This window comes from Emydura macquarii, unplaced genomic scaffold (genome assembly GCF_026122565.2).
Source record: "Emydura macquarii macquarii isolate MOO-44397 ecotype Brisbane River unplaced genomic scaffold, CSIRO-AGI_Emac_v2 contig_3401, whole genome shotgun sequence".
NCBI classification, from domain to species: domain Eukaryota; kingdom Metazoa; phylum Chordata; order Testudines; family Chelidae; genus Emydura; species Emydura macquarii.
The window spans coordinates 239,178-265,691 of record NW_027133538.1 but is presented as its reverse complement, the minus strand read 5'-3'; the positions used below and the strand labels follow the sequence as shown (position 1 = coordinate 265,691).

The window sequence follows — 26,514 nt, the reverse complement described above, 5'->3', positions numbered from 1 at the left end:
GCTCTTTGAGGAAGGGATCATCTTTTTGTTGTATAGCAACTAGCACAATGGAGGCCTGGTCCATGACTGAGGTTCCTAGGTGCTACCATCATATAAAATGTATACAGAGAAGTCACTACTGGTTTGGCCTCTGAGGAAAACATAATAGACAATGATTCTTCTACTGGGGTCCTGGAGTGCTGGGGTCCCACATTACCAGTTGCCAACATGGCCAGTTGCAGGCTGAGAAACATCAATTGTCAGATATATCTTTCGGGCTGACAACCTGTGACAATTAGAATGAGGAAGGTTTCCAGAAACTTATGGAGATTCAATTGGCTCAGTGAGAGAGACAGCAAAGTCCTTCACCTCAGAAGGATGTCCCCCATTCCATTGAGTGAGACTTGGCAGATCTGTATTGCCACACTGCAGGATGCTTCTCAGCAGGTTGCCACTTAGATTGTAGTGCCAAGCAAACAGCATGCACTAGTCTCCTCTTATATATAATGTTGTCTTGGGGCACAAATTAGCATGACTTTAACATACTGCCAAAGTTAAACTTAAAATTATATTATTATAATGTATGAAACTGCAAAGAAAATGCAGCGCACACATTTTTTATAAAGGAAAAATGCTATTAAAAGCAAATATGTGGGTGGCAGAAACTTAGCTGTTAATTAGGACAGAGAGAGCATGGAGAGTGTGTAAACACAGCTATTTGGGGATGTAACCAACATTTTCCTATTTTTGGGGCCGACCAGTGTTCATTCATTCTGAAGAAATGTGATGTGGTCTTTTTACTGGTCACTGAATGATCTCCTCCTCTGCTACTGCAGCAGAATACACTGGAGGCCTTACAAAGAGGACACACGGAGAAATTCCCATCAGATCTAACCTGCCCAGCACAGCTGACAAAATACTGGCATTCAATCTGTCCTCTGTCAGTCTCCACTCCAGTCACACAACCCTTTTGGACCATGACATGGCTGACGCTTGTCCGCTCATGGATCTGGACACCTGCATAGAGAAGTCAGAGAACGCAGTCAGGATACCACAGGCCTTACTCCTAGGATGAAACATCAGGCTGCTAACCCCAAAACCAAACTAACAGCCTCTCCTCCATTTCAGACACAGGTATTTCCTCCTTCTAGATGAAACTCTCTCATACGGAAAACAGCAGAATCATCATGATAGCTTGCGTACAATGAAGCAAGATAGATGCTGCAGTGCACAGGGCTGAATTTACAGCCTCTTTAGCATGGGACTTATACTGAGTGACAAGAGCAAACATAGGCAGCATTTAGGGAGGAAGAAAGAGTGTGAACAAGCAGCTCTGTAAGCCAGAGTAGAGACTCCTTTAAACTTTATTTATAAATGCTGGAGTCTTAAGTTTGGATGGTGGCACAGATACAAAGGCTAATGGCTATTTCAAGGGAACACGGTCATTTAGAGCAAACATAGGCAGCATTTAGGGAGGAAGAAAGAGTGTGAACAAGAAGCTCTGTAAGCCAGAGTAGAGACTCCTTTAAACTTTATTTATAAATGCTGGAGTCTTAAGTTTGGATGGTGGCACAGATACAAAGGCTAATGGCTATTTCAAGGGAACACGGTCATTTTTGCCCGAGTGTAGTGAATGACACTCTGACAATAAGTATGACTCAGTGAGAAATCCAACTGGCAAACAGAAGTTCCAGCCAATGCAGTTCTGGGATACCAGGTTTGGTGGCACTTAGTGAGACTAACATACTCATCTCAATCAAAAGCAATGATACGAGGTTGTACGTACAATACTAGGACATGCTAAATTATAAGAATAGCACCTCCAGAGCAATGGAGACAATTAGCTGTTGGCCTCGTGCCTCTCAATACACAAAGGACATGCAGCTGCTATCCAGCCTCCACCTTAGCACCAGACCTCCACCCTCATTCTCCTCAGAAGCTTCCTCCAATCTGACCAAAGTTTCATTCCAGACAGTTCCACCTCCTTTGCTAAATCATGACTTCGTCCCTTCTTTTAGGCCACCCCAAGCTCACTGAACAAGCTTCCAACTGGCATGTGCCAGATCCACCTCCAAGCCCCCGAAAACCCACCTGACCACACGCCTCTCTGGCCTTGTCTATAATGAAACTGTCCAAACTGGTTTGAATCCACTTGTGCCTTTAGACTAAGCTCCCATCCAGGTTTCTACCTATAGTAAAGCACTGTGTGGACTTGTAGGGTTGTATATAAATAATGATTACAGCAGGTCTGTGGTGTGTGATTCCTTATACTAAAGATCTCTAAGGATGCAGTAGTCAAACAAGATCTGATCTGGCTTTAGGGTGGAGAAAAATGGATTTAAAGAATATTTCCTTTCAAGAAATAAGCAGACTTTGGTCATCAAATCAAAATAAGATGAATCCCAAATCTGATGCCATCCCCACCAAAGGGTCGTTTGCCTTTATAACTACAAGACAGACATCACACAAGGGAGCAGGCATGATACAGATTTAAAAAATTCTTACCATTCCGAGAGGCAGCATTTGCCAGAGCAAGACTCACATCGGCAGACGATACAACTGCATCCTCTGGCACATACATGGCACCCACAAGGTCATGAATGTTGATTAGTGGGTGTAATTGTGCCACTTGTTTTGGAGCCATGATTTGACAAGGTATCCCCATTACACTGCCACAAAACACAAAAGAATGCTTGTCATTAGCCTCTTGGGAAAGGCAAGCAAAGGAAAAGTTTAAGATCAGGCATAGTTTCTCTCTTATATGTACCTGAGCCTTGAGGCAATGCGTTTCAGGGAGATCAGTCGATCCTGAGTCTGAGCCAGGGAGATAGAGCCTGTCTTCACATAACCTAGGACAATGATCAACCAAAGCCAAGTCAGAGTAGAGCAGGTTCTACAACCCCTGAGGCTGGGAATGGACGACAGGGGATGGATCACTTGATGATGGCCTGTTCTGTTCATTCCCTCTGAAGCACCTGGCACTGGCCACTGTCGGAAGACAGGATACTGGGCTAGATGGACCATTGGTCTGACCCAGTATGGCCATTCTTATGATTCTAGCAGACCCATTGCTTCTAATACACAGCAGACAAGAAAACTCACCTCCTCAGATTCATACAATGATTAGCTAGTAACCTACAACTGTTTTAGAAGGCACAGTTTAATTTGGACAACTAAAGCTATTTTAATCCTGCTTTATACTAAAATTTACTCTGGTTCATAAATACTCTCACAGATTATATTCCACACTCTCCTGCCCAGTAAAGGAGAAACTGGCAGGGCAAGAGGTTAGAACTAGGGCACTGCCCCATGTGCTCTGATAACTGCTTAATAATTTGAAGAAAAAACTTTAACATTTAATAACTAAACATAAACCTTTTGGAGCCAAGGTAACGCCACTGGCTTTAATGGATGAATACGACCCTTTAAATATTAGCCTTGATTATAGGTAGGTCTGGTAACATTGCCTATTATTAAGGTTGCCTGACACATTCCACTGAAATATCCCGTTTTCCATTGCTTACAATTCTGCCAAACGTTAACTGTTTGGGCTGATATCTTCCATGTCAGGTGCCTGCCTCAAACTGAATTATTTTTGGAAAATTTCAGCCTAAATGATTCAGCCATTCTGAGAATGAGGCTAAGGAAAAATCTGTTGCACTGCCCATGTTAAAAATTTTGGCAACCTTTTTTTTCGAGAAGCTAAAGTTCCTCCTGACTTGGAGCCAGGACTTGAAATGTGTCAGGTGGGTAGGCTTAGCATCAGGGATGTACCATTTGCCATCCCTGTGAAAATCGACCTAATTTAGCCAAGTTATAAGCCTTTGAAAAATCATAGTTCACATATGCACAGTAGAGACTTGCTAGAGTTTCGCATCTAAGTCTCCAAAGATTCTGTTCATGCTCCAACTTGGGACTAAGCAGGTCTTTCCCTGCAACTGCAGATCTGTTCTCCTGCAGACTGGATTGGAACTGAGAACAGGGAACTGAGAACTGTCTCTCTTGTGCTCTCAGTGCTCCTCCTGCTGGGTCCAGGCAGCGTGGAGAAGGAAGCTGCTCGATTCGAATGCAGAGGGAACAAGACCTGGGACAGTAATGCCAGGGAAAGTAGACTGGGACAGGTAGTTGGAGGGGAAGGAGAAAGAAATTGGGACTGGGGGGAGAATAGGACTGGCTGGGCAAAGAAACTAGCAGCTGGGAAGTGGGGGACTGAGATCAGATGAGCTTGGGGGGAAACTGGGACTGACTGGGCAAGACGATTGGGATTTGAACCAGAGAGGTGTGGGGGAGAGGGAGGAAAGGAGACAGCTCTGATGAGGAGATGGAGTTCAGGGGGAGAACTGAGGCTAGCTGGGCAAGGAAACATACAAGGAGATGGGGGTGGGGACACTGAGATGGGCTGCTCGTCCAAGGGACGGAGATTGGGACTGAGACCCAATGGTAATGGAGAACATGGGTGTGTGTCACCAGAAGCTGGGGGCAGACAAACAGATCAGATGAGGTGGAAGGGGACTGGGACTTGCTGGGAAAGGAGAGTGGGAATTGGGGAAGGGAAGAGATCAGTGGGGGCTTGACAGAAGGAATGAAGTTTCAGGACAAGAGACAGAAGGCTCTGTGCCAACTAGATCACACTCCCCTCCAGATTCTGGAATGGAAACTCAGCTCCCTTAGTCTCACCATTCCTCTGTTATCAGCAAATACTTGTAAAACCCACTGGCAGTGTCCTGTCCCCCCTAGCACTGGTCCATAGAGGGTGACAACCTATTAGTGCTATCAGTTACTTCATTAGCTCAGGTAGCTAAACTCATATGATGGATAGAAAGGTTTTGACCCCGCTGATGACCCATGTGGGTTTCAATAGGATGCCACATGATGGAATTTCTGTTTTTCCAGTTCGCATATTTAAAAACCTAGGAAAATACATATAAATTATGTTAAAAGTCAAGCACCCAGAGCTCAGGAAATGATAAAATCCCTGAAACCTTAAGTTAGCCTCCTTGTGCATATGCATCAAGACAGTCTTTCATTATATGATCACATAATATATTTCCCATAGGACTCCTGCCTCATTCAGTGTACAAGCGGGACCTGATCTGGGGGTGAATCAGAGTAGTGTAGTGGCGAATGAGGCAGGGGATTGTGGAAATAGAAAGGATGATTTCATGGTTAAGGCAGTTGGAATGCTGGCCTGGAGAACTGGATTCAATCCCTGCTTCTGACTGAGTTCCCAAGTGATGCTAGGCAAGTCACTTAAACTTTTCATAGTGCTCACTAACCGCGTTTTTCTTTGTGCCTGACTTGAGATCTCGGTGTCTGGTCTGTTGAATTGTTGAAAGCTTATGACTGCAGAAATTTGTTAGTCTTTAAGGTGCTACAGGACTCTCGTTTTTGCTGTATACAGGAGTTTCAGTTCTTTTGGACTTGCTGAATGAGCCACAGTGAGAAACAGTGGCACTGAAGGCAGGACCCAGTCTCAAAATGGTGGAGCTCCAGAGCTACACCTTGCAAAAAGTGGTGGCCTAGGAACTAGCTCTAAAAGGGGTACACTCCCTGAGAGATTGTTGAAAGGCTGGAGGCAAGCTTGCCCTGTGGATCTGACACAGTATGTTTTTCACATGTGCTATTATTAAAGCTGGTTGGAAACAGCTGTGCAGTTGCTGATACTGGGCTCTCATCTTCTGCTTCTCCTTTAATATGTAGGTGTGTGTGGAATATAAACAAGTACTTTACACTAAGATTGCTGCCCCTGCCAAAGAAATAAATGCATCTGTATAGGCCTCATTGTTAATTCTAATTAACTCTTACTCAATTATCTTTTATGCTGCTGATTTGAGGATAATGGATGCAGTTTTCTTTCAACAATTCTGTCCTGACCTGTCACAATTGTTGTGTTCTAAATGACTGCAGCAGACAATCCATGATGCCATGGGAGTGTTTCCAAGCTGAGAGGAAGCTGAAAGGGCTACAGCCCCATTCTGTGCTTAGAAACCAGCAATTATACATGCTAGTGTTACTCATTCCAAGGCCCGGAAAGCAGTGGAGTTCATGAGAATCTACTTCACAGGGAAGTGAGCCAGGGGTTCCTTTTCTTACCTGTTTTGATTCCTGTCTCTAGTTCTAACTGCTGATATAGTTTGTTTGAATAGTCAGCCATCTTGAGCTCTATGGACAAGTGCCTGACTGTGCTCACAATGCCAGCACAGAATCGAGTGGAGCCAGCAGCCAGCCTGCAGGAAAAATTACAGCGAGGGCTTCATAAAATGCTATCATACTAGGCCTCAGGACAAGTACCTCTCAGATGCACAAGGCACTGCAGCCCCTCTTATTGGCAGCCAGAATTTGCTGCTTGTGTGTGTAGATACAAGGTGGTGAAATCACAGTAAGATGGGGAGGGGAGTGAGCCCAGAACCGAGGTGGACATGAATTCCTGGTAACTTGAGCTGATGTCAGAGTAATAAACCCTGTTAGTGAAGAGTCCTCTCCCTTTGGCATACCCCATTGAATGGGCAGATCCCACATCCAGACATCTGCAACCACTGCTACAAACAAAACTCCAGCTCCAGAGCATATTTTTAGCTGCCTGTTGGGGTACAATGCACCCTATATTTGTACCCCAGCAAGAGACGCAGGTGGCAGGAAGACTGCTCTGCCAATGAGGCATATTACAGTGAGACTGACTTAAAAACTGAACACTGAAGGGTGCTTTTACTATGACCTACATATGCACAGAACCTATAACAGACTTGACTCCACTCCCTACAGCATCAGCAAATAGTCTTCAACCAGCAGAAGCATGTTCCCAAGTCAAAGATGCAAAGGAAAGCACCACAGAGCAGGCTGAATTTGAAGGTCTTCCACACAAAGACAGAGAAGCCCATAATACAGTGTGTAGTTTAATATGCTATACAGAGCTCAAATAGCTCATCTGAATTGCACGCATGGTGGCATCACAGTAAACCAATTCAGAACAACTCGCGATTCCAAAAGAGGCAATTCATGAGACACCACACAGGAGAGGGACCATTTTCAGGGAAATTGTCTACCACAGTATCAGGTACACCTCTTGTAAAACTATATGTCCATCTGGTGTCCATTCACTCAGCGATGCCAGCAGAGTCTTGTTTAAAAAAAAAAAATGCACTGCTGAGTAAGCAAAACATTTTCATTCTATTTTGAATACTTTTTGGAAACATCTGCTAAAATCCAGTAGTTTAATTAGCAGAGCAGTGGGCACACTTACCCTATCTGCGTTTAATCCAACATCCTTCCCTTAGCTTCAGATTACTGTTCTATCTCCCACCCTCCAGTCCTAACATCTTGCTAGTGAGGATGACTTTAAAGAAAAAAGTTATCTGGCATGGGGCATCTGTTGCAGACATTTCAAGCCCTATAATACAACACATTTGGTTTTGAAATAGGAATTCATAATTACAAAGACATGAACCACCTCAGTGCGCCATAGATAATCATTGTTGAGAAGCAATGGGCTATGCAGGGAGATTCAGACATCAATTGTTTATTGTGGCAATAAAACTTTAAATCTCCCCAAGGTACAACCAAGATATGGCTCACAGCTAACTCAGATTTCTGTCACATATTAAGCTCAAAACCTGAGCTACACCACAGATGCTTTGGAGCACTTAATAGATTACAGACTTCAACAACTAAGTCTTGCCAATGTGCGAACAATGAAATTTTGCATGAATCAAGAGCGAACACAAAAAACTTTAGGGTGCTAAACACACTCACTGCCCTCTGTTTCTTTGAAAAATACTATGAGAAAACTCATCTGCAGGACAGGTGGAAAATTATAACTGTGGGGAAAATTACATGGATTCCATCATTTCAAGGTTTTTTTTAGCAATATTTGCTGTGTTCCTCAGAATCCAAGTTATTGTTTAAAAATGGGTTGAGTCCCTATTTTTCTTTCTTTGAAAAGAAAAAGCAAACCATGCAAACTGCTGTGTTTACTCATCTTACAAAAAACAATCTCCAGTCAGTCAGCAGCAGCCAAGTACGTTCTGTGTCCCCTTCACTTCACTCATCCAAACAAGGTGTCAACACAGAACCAACTAGAACAGTTAAATAATGTAACAGAGACAGCATGGCGGAACAGACAGGGCAATATGATGGGAATCAGACGACCTGAGTTCTAATACAAGCTCTGTCACTAGCAGAGGGTGGGGGCATTTAACATATGGGCTAACATCAATATGTCAAAATCATAATAATTCATGTGAGATATGCCATGTCAGGTACTGTTAGAAAGGTTATAATATGCTGTCAGATGATACTTATGTTCATGTGAAATGGAAGTTATACATATATTTGAGCTATCTGTATTTCAAATTGTGCTGCCCAGGCAACACCCCAGACAGAGAGGCAGCAAGACAATAGCCCACTTAATGGCCCATCAAAACCTCTACAAAGGGCCCAGGAAGAAACTAAAGGCACACCTGAAGAGTTACCAGGATTGGCCCATGTGACTCTGGACTCCATTTTAGTTCTTGTAACATCCCACAGGACAGCATGGCCAAGGCCAGAGGGTATATAAAGCCAAGCCACAGAAACTATTTTGTCTTTGTTCCTGTTCAGCTACAGACACATACCTGCCTCTGGATCTATTCATTTTGTAATTGAACCGAAGGACTTAGACCCATCCAGGTGTTGGATGTGTACCAGAGGAACTGTACAAGCTTGCAACTCCACAATTCTCCCAGAGACTTGATGTATATGGACTTACAATCATTTGTATGTATCTGATTTGCTTTGACCCTTTAACATTTCTCTTATGGTTTATTTCTTTCTTTTTACAATAAACCTTTAGTTTTAGTTACTAAAGGATTGGCTGGCAGCATGGTATTTTAGGTAAGATCCAAACTTATATTGATCTGGTAGTGTGGCTGATCCCTTGGGGTCAGAGGGAACCTTTTTAGTAAAGAGCATAGAGTTTAAATAACTGGTCTCTTTACTGGACCTACTGCTGATTTGGGAGCCAGAAGCTGAAATGCAGTAAAGGGGGTTGTGTGTATTTGTATACTGGTTTCTGTGGAGATTCAGAAGCGCAGTTTGTGGCTGGTTGGGAAGCCTGACTTCAGTGTCACCCACCAGTGTTGGGAGAATCTGCTCTCTCTTTACAGCCTGCCCTGACCTTGGCGTTATCAGGGGGCTGCCCTGGGCACAGGACGGGTCACACCTCATCTAGGCTGGGATTTAAGGTGTGTTGTTAGAAAACAACCTGTTTAAAAGTCCTGTGTAGCCAAGACACACTGCCTGGACTACACTACACTTTTAAAGCATGTTAGAAATTATATTAATGATCTTCAAATCCTAGACAAGGCCTTCTGTCTCAGTTTCCTCATGTGTAAAATGGGGATAATGATACCCATTTACATAAAGTTCATAAGACCTACAGAAGAAAGATTTATGACATGAGTTCTATTATAGGAGTCCCAGGAAGATTTTAAAAAAAAAAACTTTTTTTTTAAATCAACATTTTTAACCTACCTATTGTTAAAAGTAATGCCTAAAAGGACCATCACTAAACAAATTAAAGAAAAAGAGTATTTCTATTTTTTCTATTTGTTTACTTTGCATATTAAACAGCACTCTGTGTAGTGTCAGTTTCACTATCTCCCCTCTATAATCATTCTGCCTGTTTGCATGGGTCTTTCACACAGCAACAACTGACATAAAAAAACTTTAAAATATGAATATATGGCTATAAAACCACAAACATCAGCAAAACGACTGTCAGCTGTGATCCCTCAAATTACTTTTAGCTCATCTTTTGACATTTATGAGATTTCATTATGATGTCCCTTCAGACATTCTGACAACAGGAAAAACATTCCAAAGCACTTCTTAAAAAAAAAAAAAAAAACCCTCTCTCTATATGCTCACTTAGCCCCTTCTGCTGTTTTACTTGTTCTCCAAAATACAGCCTTCCTTGGTCTCTTCCCTGGGCTGGAAGTAGCCCTTTTGCCCCTTCATCCTTGCAGTTTCTCTGCAGCAATTATAAAAAGACTGTGGACACACACTTTTATTTTTAAGCTGTTCTTACAATCTACTGAACATCTATATTATCAGGTATGGGCTTGCGGTGCCACAAAAATCTTACTCTTTGAAATTCTCTAGAATGCAGACATGTAAAGAAATGACAATTAGATCTAAGCACTTAGCCAGGATTCCCAGGGCCATTAACCCATTTTTCCTACCATTACACCAGCCCTGCACTTTGCCACTTCATGTATCTGCACAGTCCTTCATAGCACTCACTTAATGTCCCAGTATATCTATCTGTCGTAAGAAAATAACACCTCAGTTACCTGATTAAGGTCTGTCTACGCTATAACCTTCATAAACAACATTGAGCTGACATTTTTAAATGTGACTATTCTTGTGCACACTAAAAACACAACCATATTTAACATCATGCTAATTAAAATTTCTCAGTATACTAATTTCCTAACACAATGCTTTTTGGACAATGCACATGGACTGGGTTTGTATAGCAACTAGCTCAACAGGGACCTGTGATGGAATGTACATACCCCATTCAAAAAGAAGTAGGAAAGAAATTAATTCCCTGCAAAGGAAGACAGGCAAAAGGCCAACACCACTTCAGAGTATCTACTCAGCCACCCAATTAGAAAGAGTTTCCACCTGGACTCAATAGGGCACCCAATTTAATGAGGCTCTCAGATAAGATTGATTTACTCTCTGTGTTTGTTTATAAGACCAAAAGGAGTCTAGCAGTAGCTTCTTACCAATGACCTAAAGCTGTAGGAAGCCTAGGGCTAGTTTCTCTGGAAAGCAGCTGTAGGCAACCTTTGAGCTGGGAAGTTGGTGTCTTAAAAGGATCCTTTTTCTGAGGCCTCCAGGTGCTGCTGTAATACATAACAGTGGTGTGTCAACCAGAATCAGCTGACTCGAGCTTGCAGGGCTCAAGCTGCAGGGTTAAAAATTGCTGTGTAGACATTCGGGCTCAGGCTGGCGCCCAAGCTCTGGGACCCTCTACTTATGCAAGTTCCCAGAGCTAGGGCTCCAGCCCAAGCCCAAATACCTACACAGCAATTTTTCAGCTCCACTGCCCGAGCCAGCTGATCTGGGCCAGCCACAGGTTTTTTCATGCCTATGCAGACATACCTTCCCTTTATTTTGGAGTTTGTTCAGAAGTTGGAGTGGGAGATCTTAAATAAGCTGGGAGGCCAGCAAGATGGCAGAGTGAAAGTTTAGTGCGGATGAGAAAGAGAAGACTCAAGCATAGTCTGAAAATGATAATTGCTACAACTCTTGCCCTACATGAGGCATTTAGGCTTTTAAGAATGGCCTATAAAGTTTCACTGCATAAAACAGACCCCACAATATGCAACTCCCCAGGGGCCTGTGGTTCGACTTTGGGTCTCATCACTGATGTGCAGTGTTAACTGTGTGACATTGATGCTGGGAGAAAGTAAGATGATGGAAAGACCACACAAAGAAAGATACTGTGTTTGTGCACAAGTCCCATATAGTTCTGTGGTTTTGGGAACAGTTTGCGTTAATAAAGATAAAATCAAATCCTTACCTCCCCTGTTCAAGTAAGACTATATCCTTCCATCCTAGCTTGGAGAGGTGGTATGCCACGGATGTGCCCACGATTCCACCACCACAGATTACCACCTGTGCCTGAGCTGGCAGGGAAATGAGCTGAGGCTCTGCCGCAGATGTGGTAGTGTGCCGGGAGCTGGACTTGCTTCTCCATCTTGGGCTGACTGTCCGCCACCGGACATCTGACAGTAACCGGAAAAACATCCTGACAAGTGTCAGTCAGCTTTCTAGAGGCACCACCTAGACACGGTTAGATTCTAGCTCACTGTCACTTCTTCTAGGCAAGAAAAAAAGCAACAGAGATTATCATCATTTACCAGACTACCTGTATGTAAAGCTGTTCCTGGGAACTCAGGGGTGAGGAGGAGGGTGACAGGAACAATAAAATACATTATGTGCAATAATATATCTTCAACCTCTATACTGATAACTTAGAATCTTTAAACGCTGATGGATAAATATGCAGGAAAACAGCTTGTGTAGACTTTGAGAGTCCGCAAAGAACAGCCATGCTACTGAAAGGAACGAGATAGATCAGGAGACTAATAATGAGACTCAGAGTTTTTCATCTCTGAATTGGGCTTAACTTAGTAACAAGGAAGAAAACGAGATCAAATTTGGATGTATACACAGGACATCTGTTCCAGCTGGCAGGAGCTGCATGTACTGGAATCTGCACAGCTGAGACTTAAGATGTTATAGAGTTGCTTCATAATGATGTTAGTTTTATCATGGATTCTGCCAGAGGGCTCCTTGCTGACACACTGCTCTACTCCTACTGTTGTGATCCACCCACTGGAGGTCATCTATAACAACATTTCTCCCTTTCTTCAGTATACCCACAAACCTGTATTTAGTAGTAATATCTGGTTTTTACCAGATATTCTGCAATCATAATTTATGTACAAATACCACACTCCAAAACTCAGTGTTGAAAAAGCAGAGTAACTGATGCATAAAAACAGGCAGTAATATACTATTTCTTGGTTACACGTCTCTAGTAGGAGATGAGCACAGGGACCAACACTTCACAGCAGAAACTTGCACACTGGAAACAATGTATAAAGTTAGCTTTTTAATATCACTGACTGCTGCACATTCATTGTATGGACAGAAAGTGAAAGTGAAATCTCATTTTAGACATGACCAACAAGAGTGGAACACAACAGAGTTTGAATTTTAATGGGAGTTGGGCATGTACCTTGAATTCCTTTAAAGCCCCAGACATTATTACTACCACATAATCATAAGCATCAGGACAGAAATCATAAAAATGTAGGGCGGGAAGGGACCTGAAGAGGTCATCAAGTCCTTCCCAAGAATTAAATACATGTTGATCATCTTTTCCAGGTGTTTGTCTAACCTGTTCCTGAAAACCTCCAAAGATGGAGAAGCTCCATAGGTAGCTTGTTCCAATGCTCAATTATCCTTATACAATGGTCAAAGTTTTTTCTAATAACCTAACCTAAATCTCTCCTTCTGTAAAGGAGGCTAATTACTTCTAGTCATAGAGTCCGTGCACATGGAGACCAATTGGTCACCATCCTCATTATAATGTATTTGAAGACTTATCCTGTCCCTCCCCTCCCATCCCCCACTCAGCCTTTGCTTTTCTATCCTAAACATACCCAATTTCTTCAACCTTTCCTCTTAGGTCTTGTTTTCTAAACCTGTTATTTTCGTTGCTCTCTTCAGGACTCCCACCAATTCATTCAGATCTTCCTTAAAATGTGGCAGCCAGAACCGGCCACCGGACCCCAGCTGAGGCCTCTCCCCAGGGCCAAGAGCGGAACGACCACCCAGCCCCAGCTCCTCCACGCCGCCCGCCTGGCTCTAAAATGACATTGGCCTTTTCTCACTGCGAACTCCGATTTGATCTGCGACCCGCTGTAAGCGCAGAGGGCCACCGCCTCGCCATGCGGCTGTGCCGGTGACTTTGCCCGCCTAAGAGCAGGGTTTCACACGCCCCCTCCTTGCAGTCCGTCTGCTTGATTTCAGACCAGTTCTCCAACTGCTCAAGGCGGTCTCCGACTCCCGCGGCGGTGTCCACCACAGCTGCTGTCAGAGCCCGTCACCCATGAGGGACCCATCCACGGAGTCGCCGCTGTGACCAGCTGCGCCGAGGCGGGAAGTGCCGTCAAACCGGCCCGGCGCCAAGGGCTCCCTGGCCTGGCCACGGAGGCGGACCCGCGGCCCGGCCGCCCAACAGACCAGTCTCTCCGGCCGGGGCCGGGGCCCCGCACAGCCGCGGAGAGCCCCGCACCCCAGCCCTGGGGGGGGGGGGGAAGGAGAGAGGAGAGGTCACCGCCCCCAGGGAGGCCCTGGAACACCTCTGGGTGGGTAGAAGGAGGGAGGGGTGTAAGCGTTACCTCACCTCGTCACCAGCCACCGCCCGCGCCCGTCCCGAGCCCCGACCTCTAGCCGCACTTTACGGCTCTCACGTCACCGAGCGTACGACAGCGCGACCCTGCGCATGCGTCACCACGCGCGGACCAATCAGGTCCCCCCTCATCCTCCCTCAAGTGGGTTTGTTGCTGTTGGGGACCAGCACGTGCTGGAGGCGGTAGGGGGGGACGAGGTTGCCCTGCCCGTGCCGCGCGCAGCTGGCTGGGGGGCGGGGCTTGGCGCTTTAAAGCCATGAGGCGGGCGGGGATAGCAGAGCAGGGGCCCGGTCCACCTCCCCCCCCACCGGCGCACACGGCACGGTTCAGCCCCGCCCAGCTCAGCGCGGCCCCTCTGCCTGGAGGGGAGCCGAGCTCCGGCCGGGAACAGCCGCCCAGGGTCTGCAGGGGGCCCCGGCCCGAGGCGCTTAAAGGCAGCTCTGGGCTGAGGCAAGAGAAACGGCTTGAGGAGGCCGCAGCCCGGGCGACGGACGGACCCTGGTGCTAGGAGCCAGGGTAGCAGGAAGGACTGAGTTCACCTACGGCCGCAGAGGAGGCTCGCATGAAGACTCAGCTAAAAGGGGCCCGGAGGAATACAGGAGCTGGACCTAAGCTGAGGTCCTCTGACTACTGAGTTGAAACCCACGTTACCCTGAAAGGCATGAGGCCAAATGTGACCTGAGCAGAGAGCCACATCGCAAAACAACTGGGACCACCTGCAGACCAGGATGGCAGATCAGAGGACAAGCAAAAACCCAGCAATACCAGTCCAGCCACAAGGTAGGGTTCTGGCTGGTGAGTCGCTGTCACATTATGCACACAAACTACATTAAAAGAACAGGTTACAAAATCAAGCATTCAAAAATAGAAAATGCTAGAATTAAGGTTGCTCATGTCCATTCCCCTATAGGTGAGTGTATGGCCTGTGCATGGTTCCTAGAACCTTTTTCCCCTTAGCAGATCCCGTAGGGCCGGCTCTGGTGCCCCTGGGAGTCCCACACACATGCCACAGTATATGAGGCCCTATGCCCCCTCAGTCACTTCTTTCTGCCAACTCCAGCAATGGGGATGGGGGTGGGGTGGGTTATGGAATGACCATGAGCAACACATCTTGAAAAACAGCAATTACAGGTAAGTAACCTTGATTTCTTCTTTGGGTGCTTGCTCATGTCCATTCCACTATAGGTCACTAGAACAAGCAGTACCTTTAGAGGCAGGTACGAGTTACTGGTGAGCTGCCCTCAGCACCGCTCTGCCAAATCCCACATCCTCTCTCACCTGCTGGATGATGGCATAGTGCAGGGGTGGTGAACCTTTTTGTTGCCAAGGGCCTGATGGTGGCCCTGGCGGCGGGCGGGGATTCGGCGGCAGGGGGGGGATTCAGCAGCAGCACAGTTACGTGTGGGGCGGTGCCCGCCGCCGAAATGCCGCCACCGTTTCCGCCTTTTCGGCGGCGCGGTTTTGCAGTGTCCGCAGGGTTCCGTGGGGCAGTAACCGCCTCCGGACTCCACCCGCCGCCGAAAATGGGCAGACGGCGGCAGGGTTTCGGCGGCAGGGTTTCGGCGACGCGCACTTCCCGCCCGCCCGCGGGCCGGATCAAATTCTTTCGCGGGCCGGAGGTTCCCCACCCCTGGCATAGTGGGATGTGAAGGTATGCACTGACGACCAGATGGCAGCTTTGCAGATGTCCAGCAGGGGCACTCTCTCCAGGAAGGCTGTAGATGAGATGCCCTTAATTTTAACAGGGATACAGGATCAGCCTATAGCAATTGTGTGCGCACTACTTACTTATATTAGCGTACTTCATTTTAGTAAATCACATTAGTATTTGGGGTTTCAGATGTGATGGTCAGAATTCTGCCCTGGGAAGGGGACTGCACAAGTGCAGAATTTGGCCTTTGGGAACAGATTAGAGTTTCAGAAGAACTAACTTGCTCTTCTCCTACCTTTGCTTCCCCTGTGCTGTGGACAGATGGCTTTAGGTTCCAGGGCTGTCACTTATCACACACTGGCTTAAACACTTCAAAAGTCAGAACAGCACAGTATTAGGTAGGAGGCTTTTCAAATAGCCATTGAAAAAATGCCCAATTTGTTAAATTACAGTAACTAAAGCTAAGTGTCTGACCCACAAGAGGGTAGACAAGATGCTCATGGACATTTTTGCAGCATGAAGAGAAATGGAGTCAACAAACAAACTTCTCCCGCAGTATCTCTGGAACTAGAAGACGAAGTCTGTGGAACAAGTGTCAATAGTCTCAGGCTGTAGACATAGTGTATAGCACACACAGCATGAGCAACCAGGCTCCTGCATTCTCATCTGGTTCACTAGAATGCAATAGACAAATTGGTCTGGCAACTTGGCTCCCCTACTTAGTGAAATGACTGCCAGTTCTAACCTATTGGGACTCTTCTTGTGTCACAGAAGAACATGGACCTCCTGGTATGACTTGAGTTGACAACCAACACTTTTCTAGCCTAGCAGTTTTAGCAAATCTGCTCCACCCCTTGTTTACAGGTTGGGTCTGTATAGATGATCTCTGTTTAGCCACAGAAAGTTACACGTTCCTGTTTACAAAGAACACTAGTCCCATTGAGACATGCTGCAGTTGGTGAGGTTCGCACTAGCATAACATCTCCAAATCAAACTCAGCCTAAGTGTGTGCTCACATCATGTGACTTCCTGTGACCCATCAATGCCCAACTGATCAAGCAATCACTCATGTCATTCAGAGCAGCAAGGAGGCACTTAGAGCTGTATCAATTCTTGGTTACCAGTATAGGGTGGAAGAAATGATGTGCAGAGCCCACCCTTTAGCTGACTGAGTTGATAGGTGTTCTTGGAGCATCATGGCACATAAAGCTGAGTGGTGAGATGGGGGAATCCAATCAGCATGTGTTTGACCTGTTGGGAGGATCACTGAAAATATCTGTAAAAAAAATTGATAGGGTCTTTAAAGAGAACCCCTTGAAGTGTATGAGGAAGGAGATTGGTAATGGGCTGCAAAGCTGTTCATCTCTAGGGTAGCACTTCAAACCTGGCCTAGAGCAGTGAAGTCAGAATTTTTAAACAAAATAAGTGGCCAGATTTTCAAGAGCTAAGTGGATTCAGAGCTGAGCTCCTTTGAAAAATCTGACTAAATGTCACAACAGGAGTTTGCTGGGTGTTGAGCTCCTTTCAAAATCTGGCCCTCATTTAGGTGCCTGGAAAGGAGCAGGAGTGTGTCAAAAATTTGAACTGAAGTGACTAAGTCACTACCATTCAATATAATGGAAATGGGTCGATGCACTAGGGTCTCTGTCCAACCCTGGGGGATAAGCAGCCATATCACAAACTACAACAATCTGCGCCCTCAGCTGGAAGAGCTAAATGGACCATGGACACAGTAACATTCTTGCTTCTAGAGGTGCTCTCCTTATAAGCAAGGCTGAGGGTTGTTGAAGTGTTCAGAGGAAGCTTGTACCATCATCTTGTGTTGAACTATCCTTGCCAGATGGAGTGTTTGCTTTGGTGCACATCTGATTTACTAAACTGATGTTTTCATGGATCCCTCAATAACGATAATTTGGATGGAATAATCAAGGTAAAGAGAGCGTCCAGGACAGTAACATCAAATTTACAGCTGTCACAGAACTGTGGGGGCAGATTTTACAGGGAGCCAAACAAAGCTTGCCTGCAGACTGATGAATGGAATAGAGAAAAATCAAGTGCAATCCAGCAATGGGGGGGGAGGGAAGGGAAGGGAAGGGATGTGAGCTTTATTACCTTTAGACAAGACCTAGTGCCCTTCTGAGTTTAAATATGAAGAGGCTCTGACTAGGAGAGAACCTCCACATCCCCCTGAAGAAATCTGATAAATTCTTAGGTGGAACACCCCATTATTTTAACTATTTGCTTTTCAGAATCAAGATAGAATCTTGCTTGCAACATGTTAAGTACTGCAGTGTGTATTAAACTGCCTTTTAGTATTTAAAGGGACCAAACTTTCCCCCCAGATATGTTGTCACACAAGCCAGAAGGAACTGTTGTATTTAAATTTGTTGATAAAGAAATTAAAGCCTCTTTTTTATAATCCTACAAAATTTGAAATCACTTGATGTAAAATCTAATGATTTTTGGAGTTTACTCATATGTCCAGGTTACTCAAGATTAAACGAGAGGAAAAGGACTCAAATATTGAAAAAAAGAGACACGTGGTTCACTGTACAGAACAATGAATTTAACATACTTTTTCCTCTTTCTTCTGTACAGAGGAAGATTGTTTGATGTAATAAATGGGTATTTGAGATCCATCTGGTTTGTTCCGGGTGCTACAGATATACACTAAATAAGTGTGAATAATACTGGATTTCCCAGAATGTATCAAGTTAGCAGGAATGTTTCACTACTTACAGCTCAGGTATTCTCAATGGGGAAATTACTTTCAGCTGTAAGATTGAGAAGTGTTGCTGGTTTTGGACATAAGAAAGGGGGGAGTATTAATAAAACCTAGGAAGGACAGATGAGTATTTCCAAGAGGTTTATTCTGTTCAGTCTACCTTGGCAGTTTTTTGATATGCCAAACTCAGCTGTACAGCTATTCCATGGTCAGTAAAACTATTTTAAAAAAATCAAGCTGAGTCAGAATCAGCTTCAGAAAGTTTCACTCAGGACAAAGCTGTGGGTGAATCCCTTTTAATTCACAATTAACAAAGAAAACAAGTAAAAACCTGCAGACTTTTTTTTTTATTAAATTCTCCTATTTCATCTGTACAGAAAAAAAGCACATTATGTTCAGAATCTCAGTAACATCTCAAAATTACACAGCATGAACATGTAAAAAACAAGAAACAGCCAGGGTTTTATACACAGAAAGGAAAACAATTTACAAAGAAGTCTTGTTAATGTTACGTTAAAAAAGGACTAAATTCAAACAGGTTTTGCTGTACAATCCATGATTTCTTGCTTGAGTCCATTTTGTACATCATACTTGGGGAGGCTCACAGTATTATCCCTGCACGCTACCCAGAGACCCTTCTTTGTGCATGTGTTCATGTGTCTCCCCTTATACAAACAAACATCCCTTTTCAAATACCTGCAGTGGTCTTTGCACTCTGGTCTTTCAGTGATCTACCCTGGAACACAGACCTTTTGCTTTGAAACAATTACAAAAATCAAAATAATTTTTTTGGAACAGGCTGCTTCTCTCCAGTAAAGAAGGCAGGATATTGCTCCCTCACCCTTACAGACCAGCTCTGCAGGTAACATCCTGCAACACAGACAATATATAGAATGCTGAAGCCCACCAGTGTAAGAGAAAAGCAGCCATTCCAATTTACCAGATTTAGATCTTGGCTGTACCACTTAGTACCACCTGTCCTCTCCCATTCAACTGAGCCTGCATAACACATACCAGCGAATGGGACCCAACACAATGGCTCATCATTAGGCTAAAAACCTAGGCTGGCCCATTTCCTTTGTCTCAGAAGCTGGAAAGCAACAGTACATGGTTGGGAGCTGCTCCTCTAGGTGACAGTTGTAAAAGACTCATAGGTTTAGTCAAATCACAGCAGTTTGTGAATCTATACCAAAATATTTTAAATCGGGGGAAAAAGCTAGTTGACCTGTTTTGATCTTGTCTCTCACAGTGAACTCAAAATTAACTTGGACTTTTTGCCAGCTTTTGGTTTTCAAACAACTACATTCTAAGTCATTCCGAGTTAACAAAAAATCACCATCCAAAATAAGCACATACACCTGAATGTGATAAACCAGAGCTTACTCCCTCAGACACTGAGTTTTCACATCGCATTTTTCCCCTTACTCCCCCGCCCCCTGCACCCACTCAAAGAAAAACAGCTTCTGTGCTAAAAGTGACTACACTTTAGAGGCTGCTGTCTTGCTCAGCCCTCCCCCATACCTAGTGTATCTTTACACACCATGCTCACAATGGTCTTGCTCAGGTCCAAGATGGTTATGCTTTCATGGAGCACAAGTGTCAGACTCTGAAAGGAATCCTCACATGTGGAACTTGCAGAGACTTATTCTAACTTCAGTTGCATCCTTCAGCCCTTCTGCAGCAGCAGAGGGGGATGGACACAAGTTTGATGTGAAGCGGGAGAAGGAATGCTGCTCCTGTCCTCACCCTTAATATGAAAAGTGATTTTCTGGAAAGTGGTGTGACAAAGACTTGGATTTTACCAATTAGTAAACAATAACTAAGGCTATTTTGCTACAAGAACACGCAAGCAACCACCGCCTGGTTAGCCAGAGTGAAGTACTGAGATGCATGTCGTGCACAACCCTTTCCATGTTATGCAAACACATGATTTTGACTGGTGAGAGTCAGCTATGAACGTACGCTTAGGCATCTGGGCAGAAGAGGAAGGCAGGATGAAGAGGTGCAACACTCCTTACTAGGAGTCATTTCCCCCCTTTGATACTCCAAGTCAAGCCGTTCCCAGGAGCATCAGCTCTACAACACCTAGAACCAACCTCCAAGAAGCAATGTTCAGCCTGGGAAGGACACACACTTGCAGGATACTACATGGAATGGATAGCAGCCTCCCCTAACTGAGGGGGGACAGTTAATGCTGCAGGGGCATGATGAGCTAAGAGTAGAGAAGTAACATGGAAGCCTCAGGTCTAGAAGCATCCTTCCATCAAGTCCCCTCCAAAATGATTGATTCCCAAGAATTTCTAATGCTCTTATGAAATCAAAGTAAAAAGTTTCCCTAAATTTAAGAAGGCAGCAGTGCATTTTACAACCATGTATCTCTCTCCCTCTCCCTGCTATTGGGAATGACCACCCACTATGGGCATTTACTGACACAGAGCCAGCAAGTGTTTGCATTAGAGATCCAAGGAGCAGATGCTCAGCAGTCAGGATATGTCTGGAACAGGATAGGTTATTTTGTTGTGTTTTGTTTACTGGCCTTCTTACAGGCCTTCCATGCTACGATGGCTAGGAGGGCATTTCTAACACACCATAGTGGAATATTTCTGGTCTCCCTAAAAAGTTGCTCTGACACCAGAATCGTGTTTAGCAGGCCAGTACGTTAGGGATCCCATTTGTAGGGTGGTGAATTGGGTATAAATCTTAATGATTATGAAATGGCCAAAACCCTAGCAACCAGTGACCAAGTTCTCTTTGCCTGGTCCTAGCCACGTCATTTCCCTGTAAGAGATGAGTCTGTCTCATTTTTATTTTATGCCTTTTTGTAATCACAACAGGATACTTGGGCCTGTGCGTTATTGCACTTCTGACCATGCCATCACAGAAGGCAACTGCCTAGAAACATAGTGCATGTCATAGCTTCCTGCTTCATTAAACCCCTTCTGCCACTCCCCCACAGCAGCTCCATTGTCCACTCACCTCTGAAACCAAGTCCCAAGACGAAATTTTGAAGGCAAACACCAGGCAGACTGCAAGCAATAGCCAGAAATTGCAGCTGCTGCTGAAGGTTTGCTTAGTGAAGGCTTCACACCAATGGAATAATGTAGTTAGCAATAGACACACCTGGATATGAGGAAGGTCTTAGCACTATACAGTTGCAGGGATGATGACTGCAGTTGGTTAAAGGAAGTAATGAGACAATACTGCATTCGAACTGAGCACACACAAATACAGAGATTGGCTAGAAGACAAAGACTCAAGAAGAGACCCCATACTCCACAGAACATCTGTCTTACTATCTAGCTCTATACTACAGAGCTGACTAGTCTTTTGTCTTTAACATTTCTCTGATGTCTCTCCATTATGTTCTCTACTGCAATGGAAAAGGCAGGAAATCATGTTTCCCCACATCCTAACTTACTCCAATGAAGTACTTAAGTTGGAAGGTAAAACAGTAATTCCCTTCCTCCCTCAGCTTCACAGGCAGAACACAGAGCTGACAGACCATCTACAGTATTTCACTACAATTCCATTTGGGATTTACCAGAAGATGTTAGTCAATGTATTTTATACTGTCTCACTTGGGCTCTTCAAGTTAAACAGGTAGCAAATGCTTCCTCAAAAATACAAAATCTCTGGACGGCAATTAAATTTTGCCCTAGCAAAATGTAGGCAGCATGAGGATTGCCAAACAAGCAAGATGGTGCATTGGGGGAAAATGTACCATCTTGTTTCCCCTTCCCCTGCACTTTGAATTCATCCTGTCTGTCTGACCTGGCACCCTTTCAACAGTTACAAAGTGTTGAAAGGACACTTCAAGTGACAGGTGAAACCATATCCTTTTGCAATTGCCACACACACACCTGTCACCTACAAGCGAGTGATGTGCTCTGCCATCCCCTCTCTCCCCCTCAGCTTCATTCACTCATGCAGAATCAGTGAAACCACATAAATAGCCCTCGGCAAGGAAGGAATTTAGGCTCCATTTCTGTTCCAAGGATGACTTGCATCACACACATCTGGAAACCTACAGTACATCAAGCAAGACAACAGATCTCTTCTGTGGAACCTGCTCGACTGCTCAGATTCTCCCATCATCCCCTACCCAGTCTGTACAGTCCCTTGGCTCTCATGGTCCAAGACTCCATATACCACCACCAACAGTCTTTTACATAAGCTTTTCATGTCTGTCATTACCATACTACTAAGACTGGGTCTCAAAATAGTTTACTTTACATCCTCGAAGTGGCATGGTGAAGAGATATGTTTACCAAAAGCCTAACTTTGTACCCCTCTATAGCATTTTGTAAGGGTAGCGAGAGCAATCACAGTATTTTTAGAGATCAGTCTGTGTACATAATTAAAATGAGCTGGTCCACATTCAGCAATGCCCCCATCTTGTATTAGATCAATGCATAACACTGGAAATTTCAGAAATTACCTAGCAGTACAATAATAGAGAGCAGGAAAAGAAAGTTGAGGATCAAGCATTAAGCCTTGCTGGACAGTGTTAGGCACATGATTTATACTCCAGCACGCATAGGTGAACACATCTAACAGGTTAATAAAATATATGCATCTTACTGTACATGCCGCCTCTCGTGCAATCACTGCCATATTTGAATCATGTACTCAACCTATGTACCCCAGGTCCCAGCCGCAGTGTGTGGGCTAGAGGAGGCTCCACTCCCACCACTCCTTGGGGAACAAAGACAACGGTAAGACGTTACCACAGCTAAAGGTGTTTCTGCAAAACACTTCCTTTGAGCTGGGAAATGGGGCTGGAAATCAAGTTCTGGAAATGTGACTATAGCTTAACTGTGCACATCAGTGGGTGACAACAAAAAGCTATTCCTGTTAAAGATCAACATTTCTGTCCTTCACCTAAACACTACCAGCACTTCTCCAATTCACTCCTGCTTGGCATTCAGGGCCAGCACCTCTGACCTAATTCAGAGATGCCAAATTCCATCTATATCAACTCATGCTTTAGATGCTTGAAAGTTTTACTCTGTTTTTTTAATGCTGTAACTCAAGCAGTTCAGATCCAGACAGTTCAATGATGAATCATTGCAATAACCCATAAACGACCGTTTTATTGAAACAGACTGGTAGATCTAGCCCATTCAACATCACCAGGCAAAATGGAGTGCTGCTGATGTATCATTACTACCATCTCTGAATAGCTAATTCAGAAGAGTCTTGGCTTGACCACAGAGGGACGTAATAAAGGAGTGTCCAAATTCATCTGCATTGCCTTTGATGAACAAAGGATAATGAGCTAGTTAATCAGGGTACATACAGTGTAGCTGTCAAAATGCTCTTCTATGCCTAATCTCCACTCGCTTTCCCTAGTCCAATCAAGTATATGCTATGTAACTCAAATGGGTATCAGACCACTGGAGGTTTTGATCCTGGCCAGTATTTTATTTTATCCTGTGAGAGGCAGAGGAAAAAGGGGAATTGGAGGACATCATCTTCTCAAGTGAAACACCCACAGTAACAAGGCCAGGACACTCAGAGGTAACAGTCCGCTGACTGACGCCCTTAGCGATCTGACACTAAGCCCTGAAGATGCTTGCCATAGGATGAGCAAGGCCAACCGCGGTGAGTGATGCAATTTATTCTCTAATTTCCTACCTCTGCTTTACCCAGCCACAGAACGTGAATATATCCCAGAAAGAAATGCTGCCTAAGCCATGAGATTGGTACATGTGTATTTTTCTTCCTTTAAAAATTTACTTAAAAACTGCTTGAGCTGCAGGTCATGTCAGTCTGATTTGATGAAGGCAGTTCCGACAATACAATAAAGAGACTCGTCTACAGGCAGGTAACAGGAGTCCGCTAACAAAGGGGTAACAAAAGCTGCTGGCTGGGCTGCCAATGTTGCACACCGACTCTTTCATAGAATGATGATGATGCCATGGATGAGATCCGAGATGGGAAAACTGTGCCAACACCTGCTGCTGTTCTAATTCTTTTTTTATTCTCCTCTCACAAGAGGGGATGGGTGGGTAGACTATACAGAGGAGGGCTGTACAAACTGGGCACTGGGCAGGCATTTCGTCAGCAGGCAATCCAGGCTCTACCTGTTCTTGAGCTCTCGTGTCACCCGCTTGGTAATGCGTCCGCACATCAGGCCAATCAGGAAGAGTACACAGATACCGACCATGATGACGGACAGGATGTAGTTCTTGGACGGAGAAGTCATCACTTGCATAGCAAGATCAGAAAAGCCTTCTGCCGGGGCAACCTAGGGCATGAGAAGGGAAGCATAATTAACAGGACTTCAGTTTCCACATCATTCTTTGCACAGAAATTCTAAAGACTCTGTTGTAGAACGCTACTCTTTTTTAAGGGCTGGATAAGGACACTCAAATTCCCCATTTGCCTCCTGTAAGCATCCAGCGTGCTCTCTTTTTGTAACTGAACTTTCCCTGGGACACAATTACATAACACACATAACACACATAACACACAGTACTCAGGAGATGGAGTGTATCAACCAGGACAAATTCTAAAGCTCCTCATTGCCCAAAAGACATCCCCGGGTCCTCCTGTAGCTCTCTCAAGCGTTCTGCCTTTCTGTTCACATCCATTCATCTCACCACTTCCCACCCTCAGATCTCTTTGTCCTGCTTGTGAACTAGTCCCTGGGGTGCTGAGAGCCGTTGCATTTCAATGTTGTTATTAGGGAAGTAACCCAGATTCTGAGGAAAGAGATGTATAAATAAATTAAGGGTCCAGGTTTTCCATTTTATTGAATTAAGATAAAAACTTTGTTCTTTACTTGGCTTGGTGCGCATGGGTCTCTGAATGGAGCCTGACATATACAACACGCTGCAACACCTAGGCACAGCAAGATCAGAATGGAACAAAGAGCAGCCTGAACTCTACATTACCCCCTTATTTATTAACTGAACCCTTTTTTGTATTCATTAAACTATCTGATCTATGATTGGAAAGCAGGAAGATTGTCTTTTCCCACAGCACAGTTGAATGCATTCACTCAATCATCTCACAGGACTAAGGCACATCTATACTTTAGCCTTCCCATAGTTGAAGGCACAGGCCCTGCCAAGTCCTTCACAAGACGCTAACAATCTGAATCACGAGAACCATGTCTGGGTCTCCTAACACAAGGGTTCCCAAACTGTGGGCCACAACACAATCCCAGGTGGTCCTGCTGGTGCACCCTGCATTCTCCAGTCAAGCTCTTAATAAATCTTTAACTCCATGCGACTCATGTAATCTAAATAAAAGCTATATAAATGTAATGTTTTGAGCTGTAAATGTTGGACAGAGTATAGAAAAAGCTTTATTTATTAAAAAAAAAAAAAACAAGCTGCAATATGTCAAGTTTAATTCTCGCAAGTATGTTTCACTGCAAGATAACCTAGTAATATACACACAGTCCACTATTTACAACTGTAAAAACCAGCAAATAGTATTTCAATCAGACATGGATCCATTTATTTTTCTAAAACAAGAAGGGTGCACTGGTGAAGAAGATAATAAAAGTTCCGGACCATCTGCAGCTACATGAAATGAGCCAGCCAAAAAATTAAAGAAAGTGGTAAGAAAATATGATACATACATGAAGTTTGGATTCTCCTTTACCAGATCAGATGAGTACCCCATTGCTTCAGTATGTTATAATACAACTCTTATTTCATATTTTTATTTATAATATTTGATTCTTTTCTACTTAGTAGGGTTGGATCTTTACTTACACAGCACAGAAATTCAGATTTTATGCTAAAAAAATTGAAAACAATATAGTGTTCAAAGTTGGACAATGATTTATTTTAAAATCAACAAATGTATTTTTTAACAATTTTGTTAACATTGTTGTGTTGCTTATTGTTCAGTTTTATACATTGTGTTTTCCCTGTTTGAACACAACATTTTGCTCTCAACTTTTTTTTTTTTTTTTTTGGAAGTCTAGTTTTATTAAAATTGTTGGGTTTCAAAGATCTTGAAGCACTTTGAGTACATATTGCTAGAGGTTTCTATTATTACAATTGTTACATTAAAATGAAAAGGAAACATGTACATTGTTATTTACAGAGTTATAGTTTATATGGAGGTGGTAATTAACATCAATAACAGTCCTCAGGAAGTGTTTACAGTAGGCCACAGAGCCTATTGCAGCAGCACAGGTGGCCTCAGGAAAGAAGGTTGGGAAC

The 26,514-nt window shown here is 44.2% G+C and overlaps 2 protein-coding genes across 7 annotated transcripts in view; both read right to left on the bottom strand.

The window, feature by feature from the left end:
* Positions 1-13,979, bottom strand: part of PDPR (pyruvate dehydrogenase phosphatase regulatory subunit) — a 56,814-nt gene extending 42,835 nt beyond the window's left edge. For 3 of the 5 annotated variants that reach the window (XR_010917354.1, XM_067534418.1, XM_067534419.1), the window contains exons 1-5: positions 11,549-13,136; positions 6,073-6,206; positions 2,747-2,828; positions 2,485-2,648; positions 875-996 (exon numbers count right to left, since the gene is read on the bottom strand). Coding sequence is in view for 4 of the 5 variants with exons in the window: in XM_067534418.1 (XP_067390519.1) it covers positions 875-996; positions 2,485-2,648; positions 2,747-2,828; positions 6,073-6,206; positions 11,549-11,775 (729 nt within the window). In the remaining variant the exon portion in view is untranslated. Of the gene's footprint in view, positions 1-874; positions 997-2,484; positions 2,649-2,746; positions 2,829-6,072; positions 6,207-11,548; positions 13,137-13,945 lie in introns of those variants that run through there. The other 2 variants (XM_067534421.1, XM_067534423.1) reach the window with 2 other exon arrangements.
* Positions 13,980-18,608: 4,629 nt separating this feature from the next.
* The window catches only part of GLG1 (golgi glycoprotein 1), a 153,314-nt gene continuing 145,408 nt past the window's right edge, over positions 18,609-26,514 (bottom strand). For both annotated transcript variants that reach the window (XM_067534416.1, XM_067534417.1), the window contains exon 26: positions 18,609-24,578. In XM_067534416.1, coding sequence (XP_067390517.1) covers positions 24,411-24,578 — 168 coding nt within the window. In that variant the 3' untranslated portion in view covers positions 18,609-24,410. The remainder of the gene's footprint in view (positions 24,579-26,514) is intronic.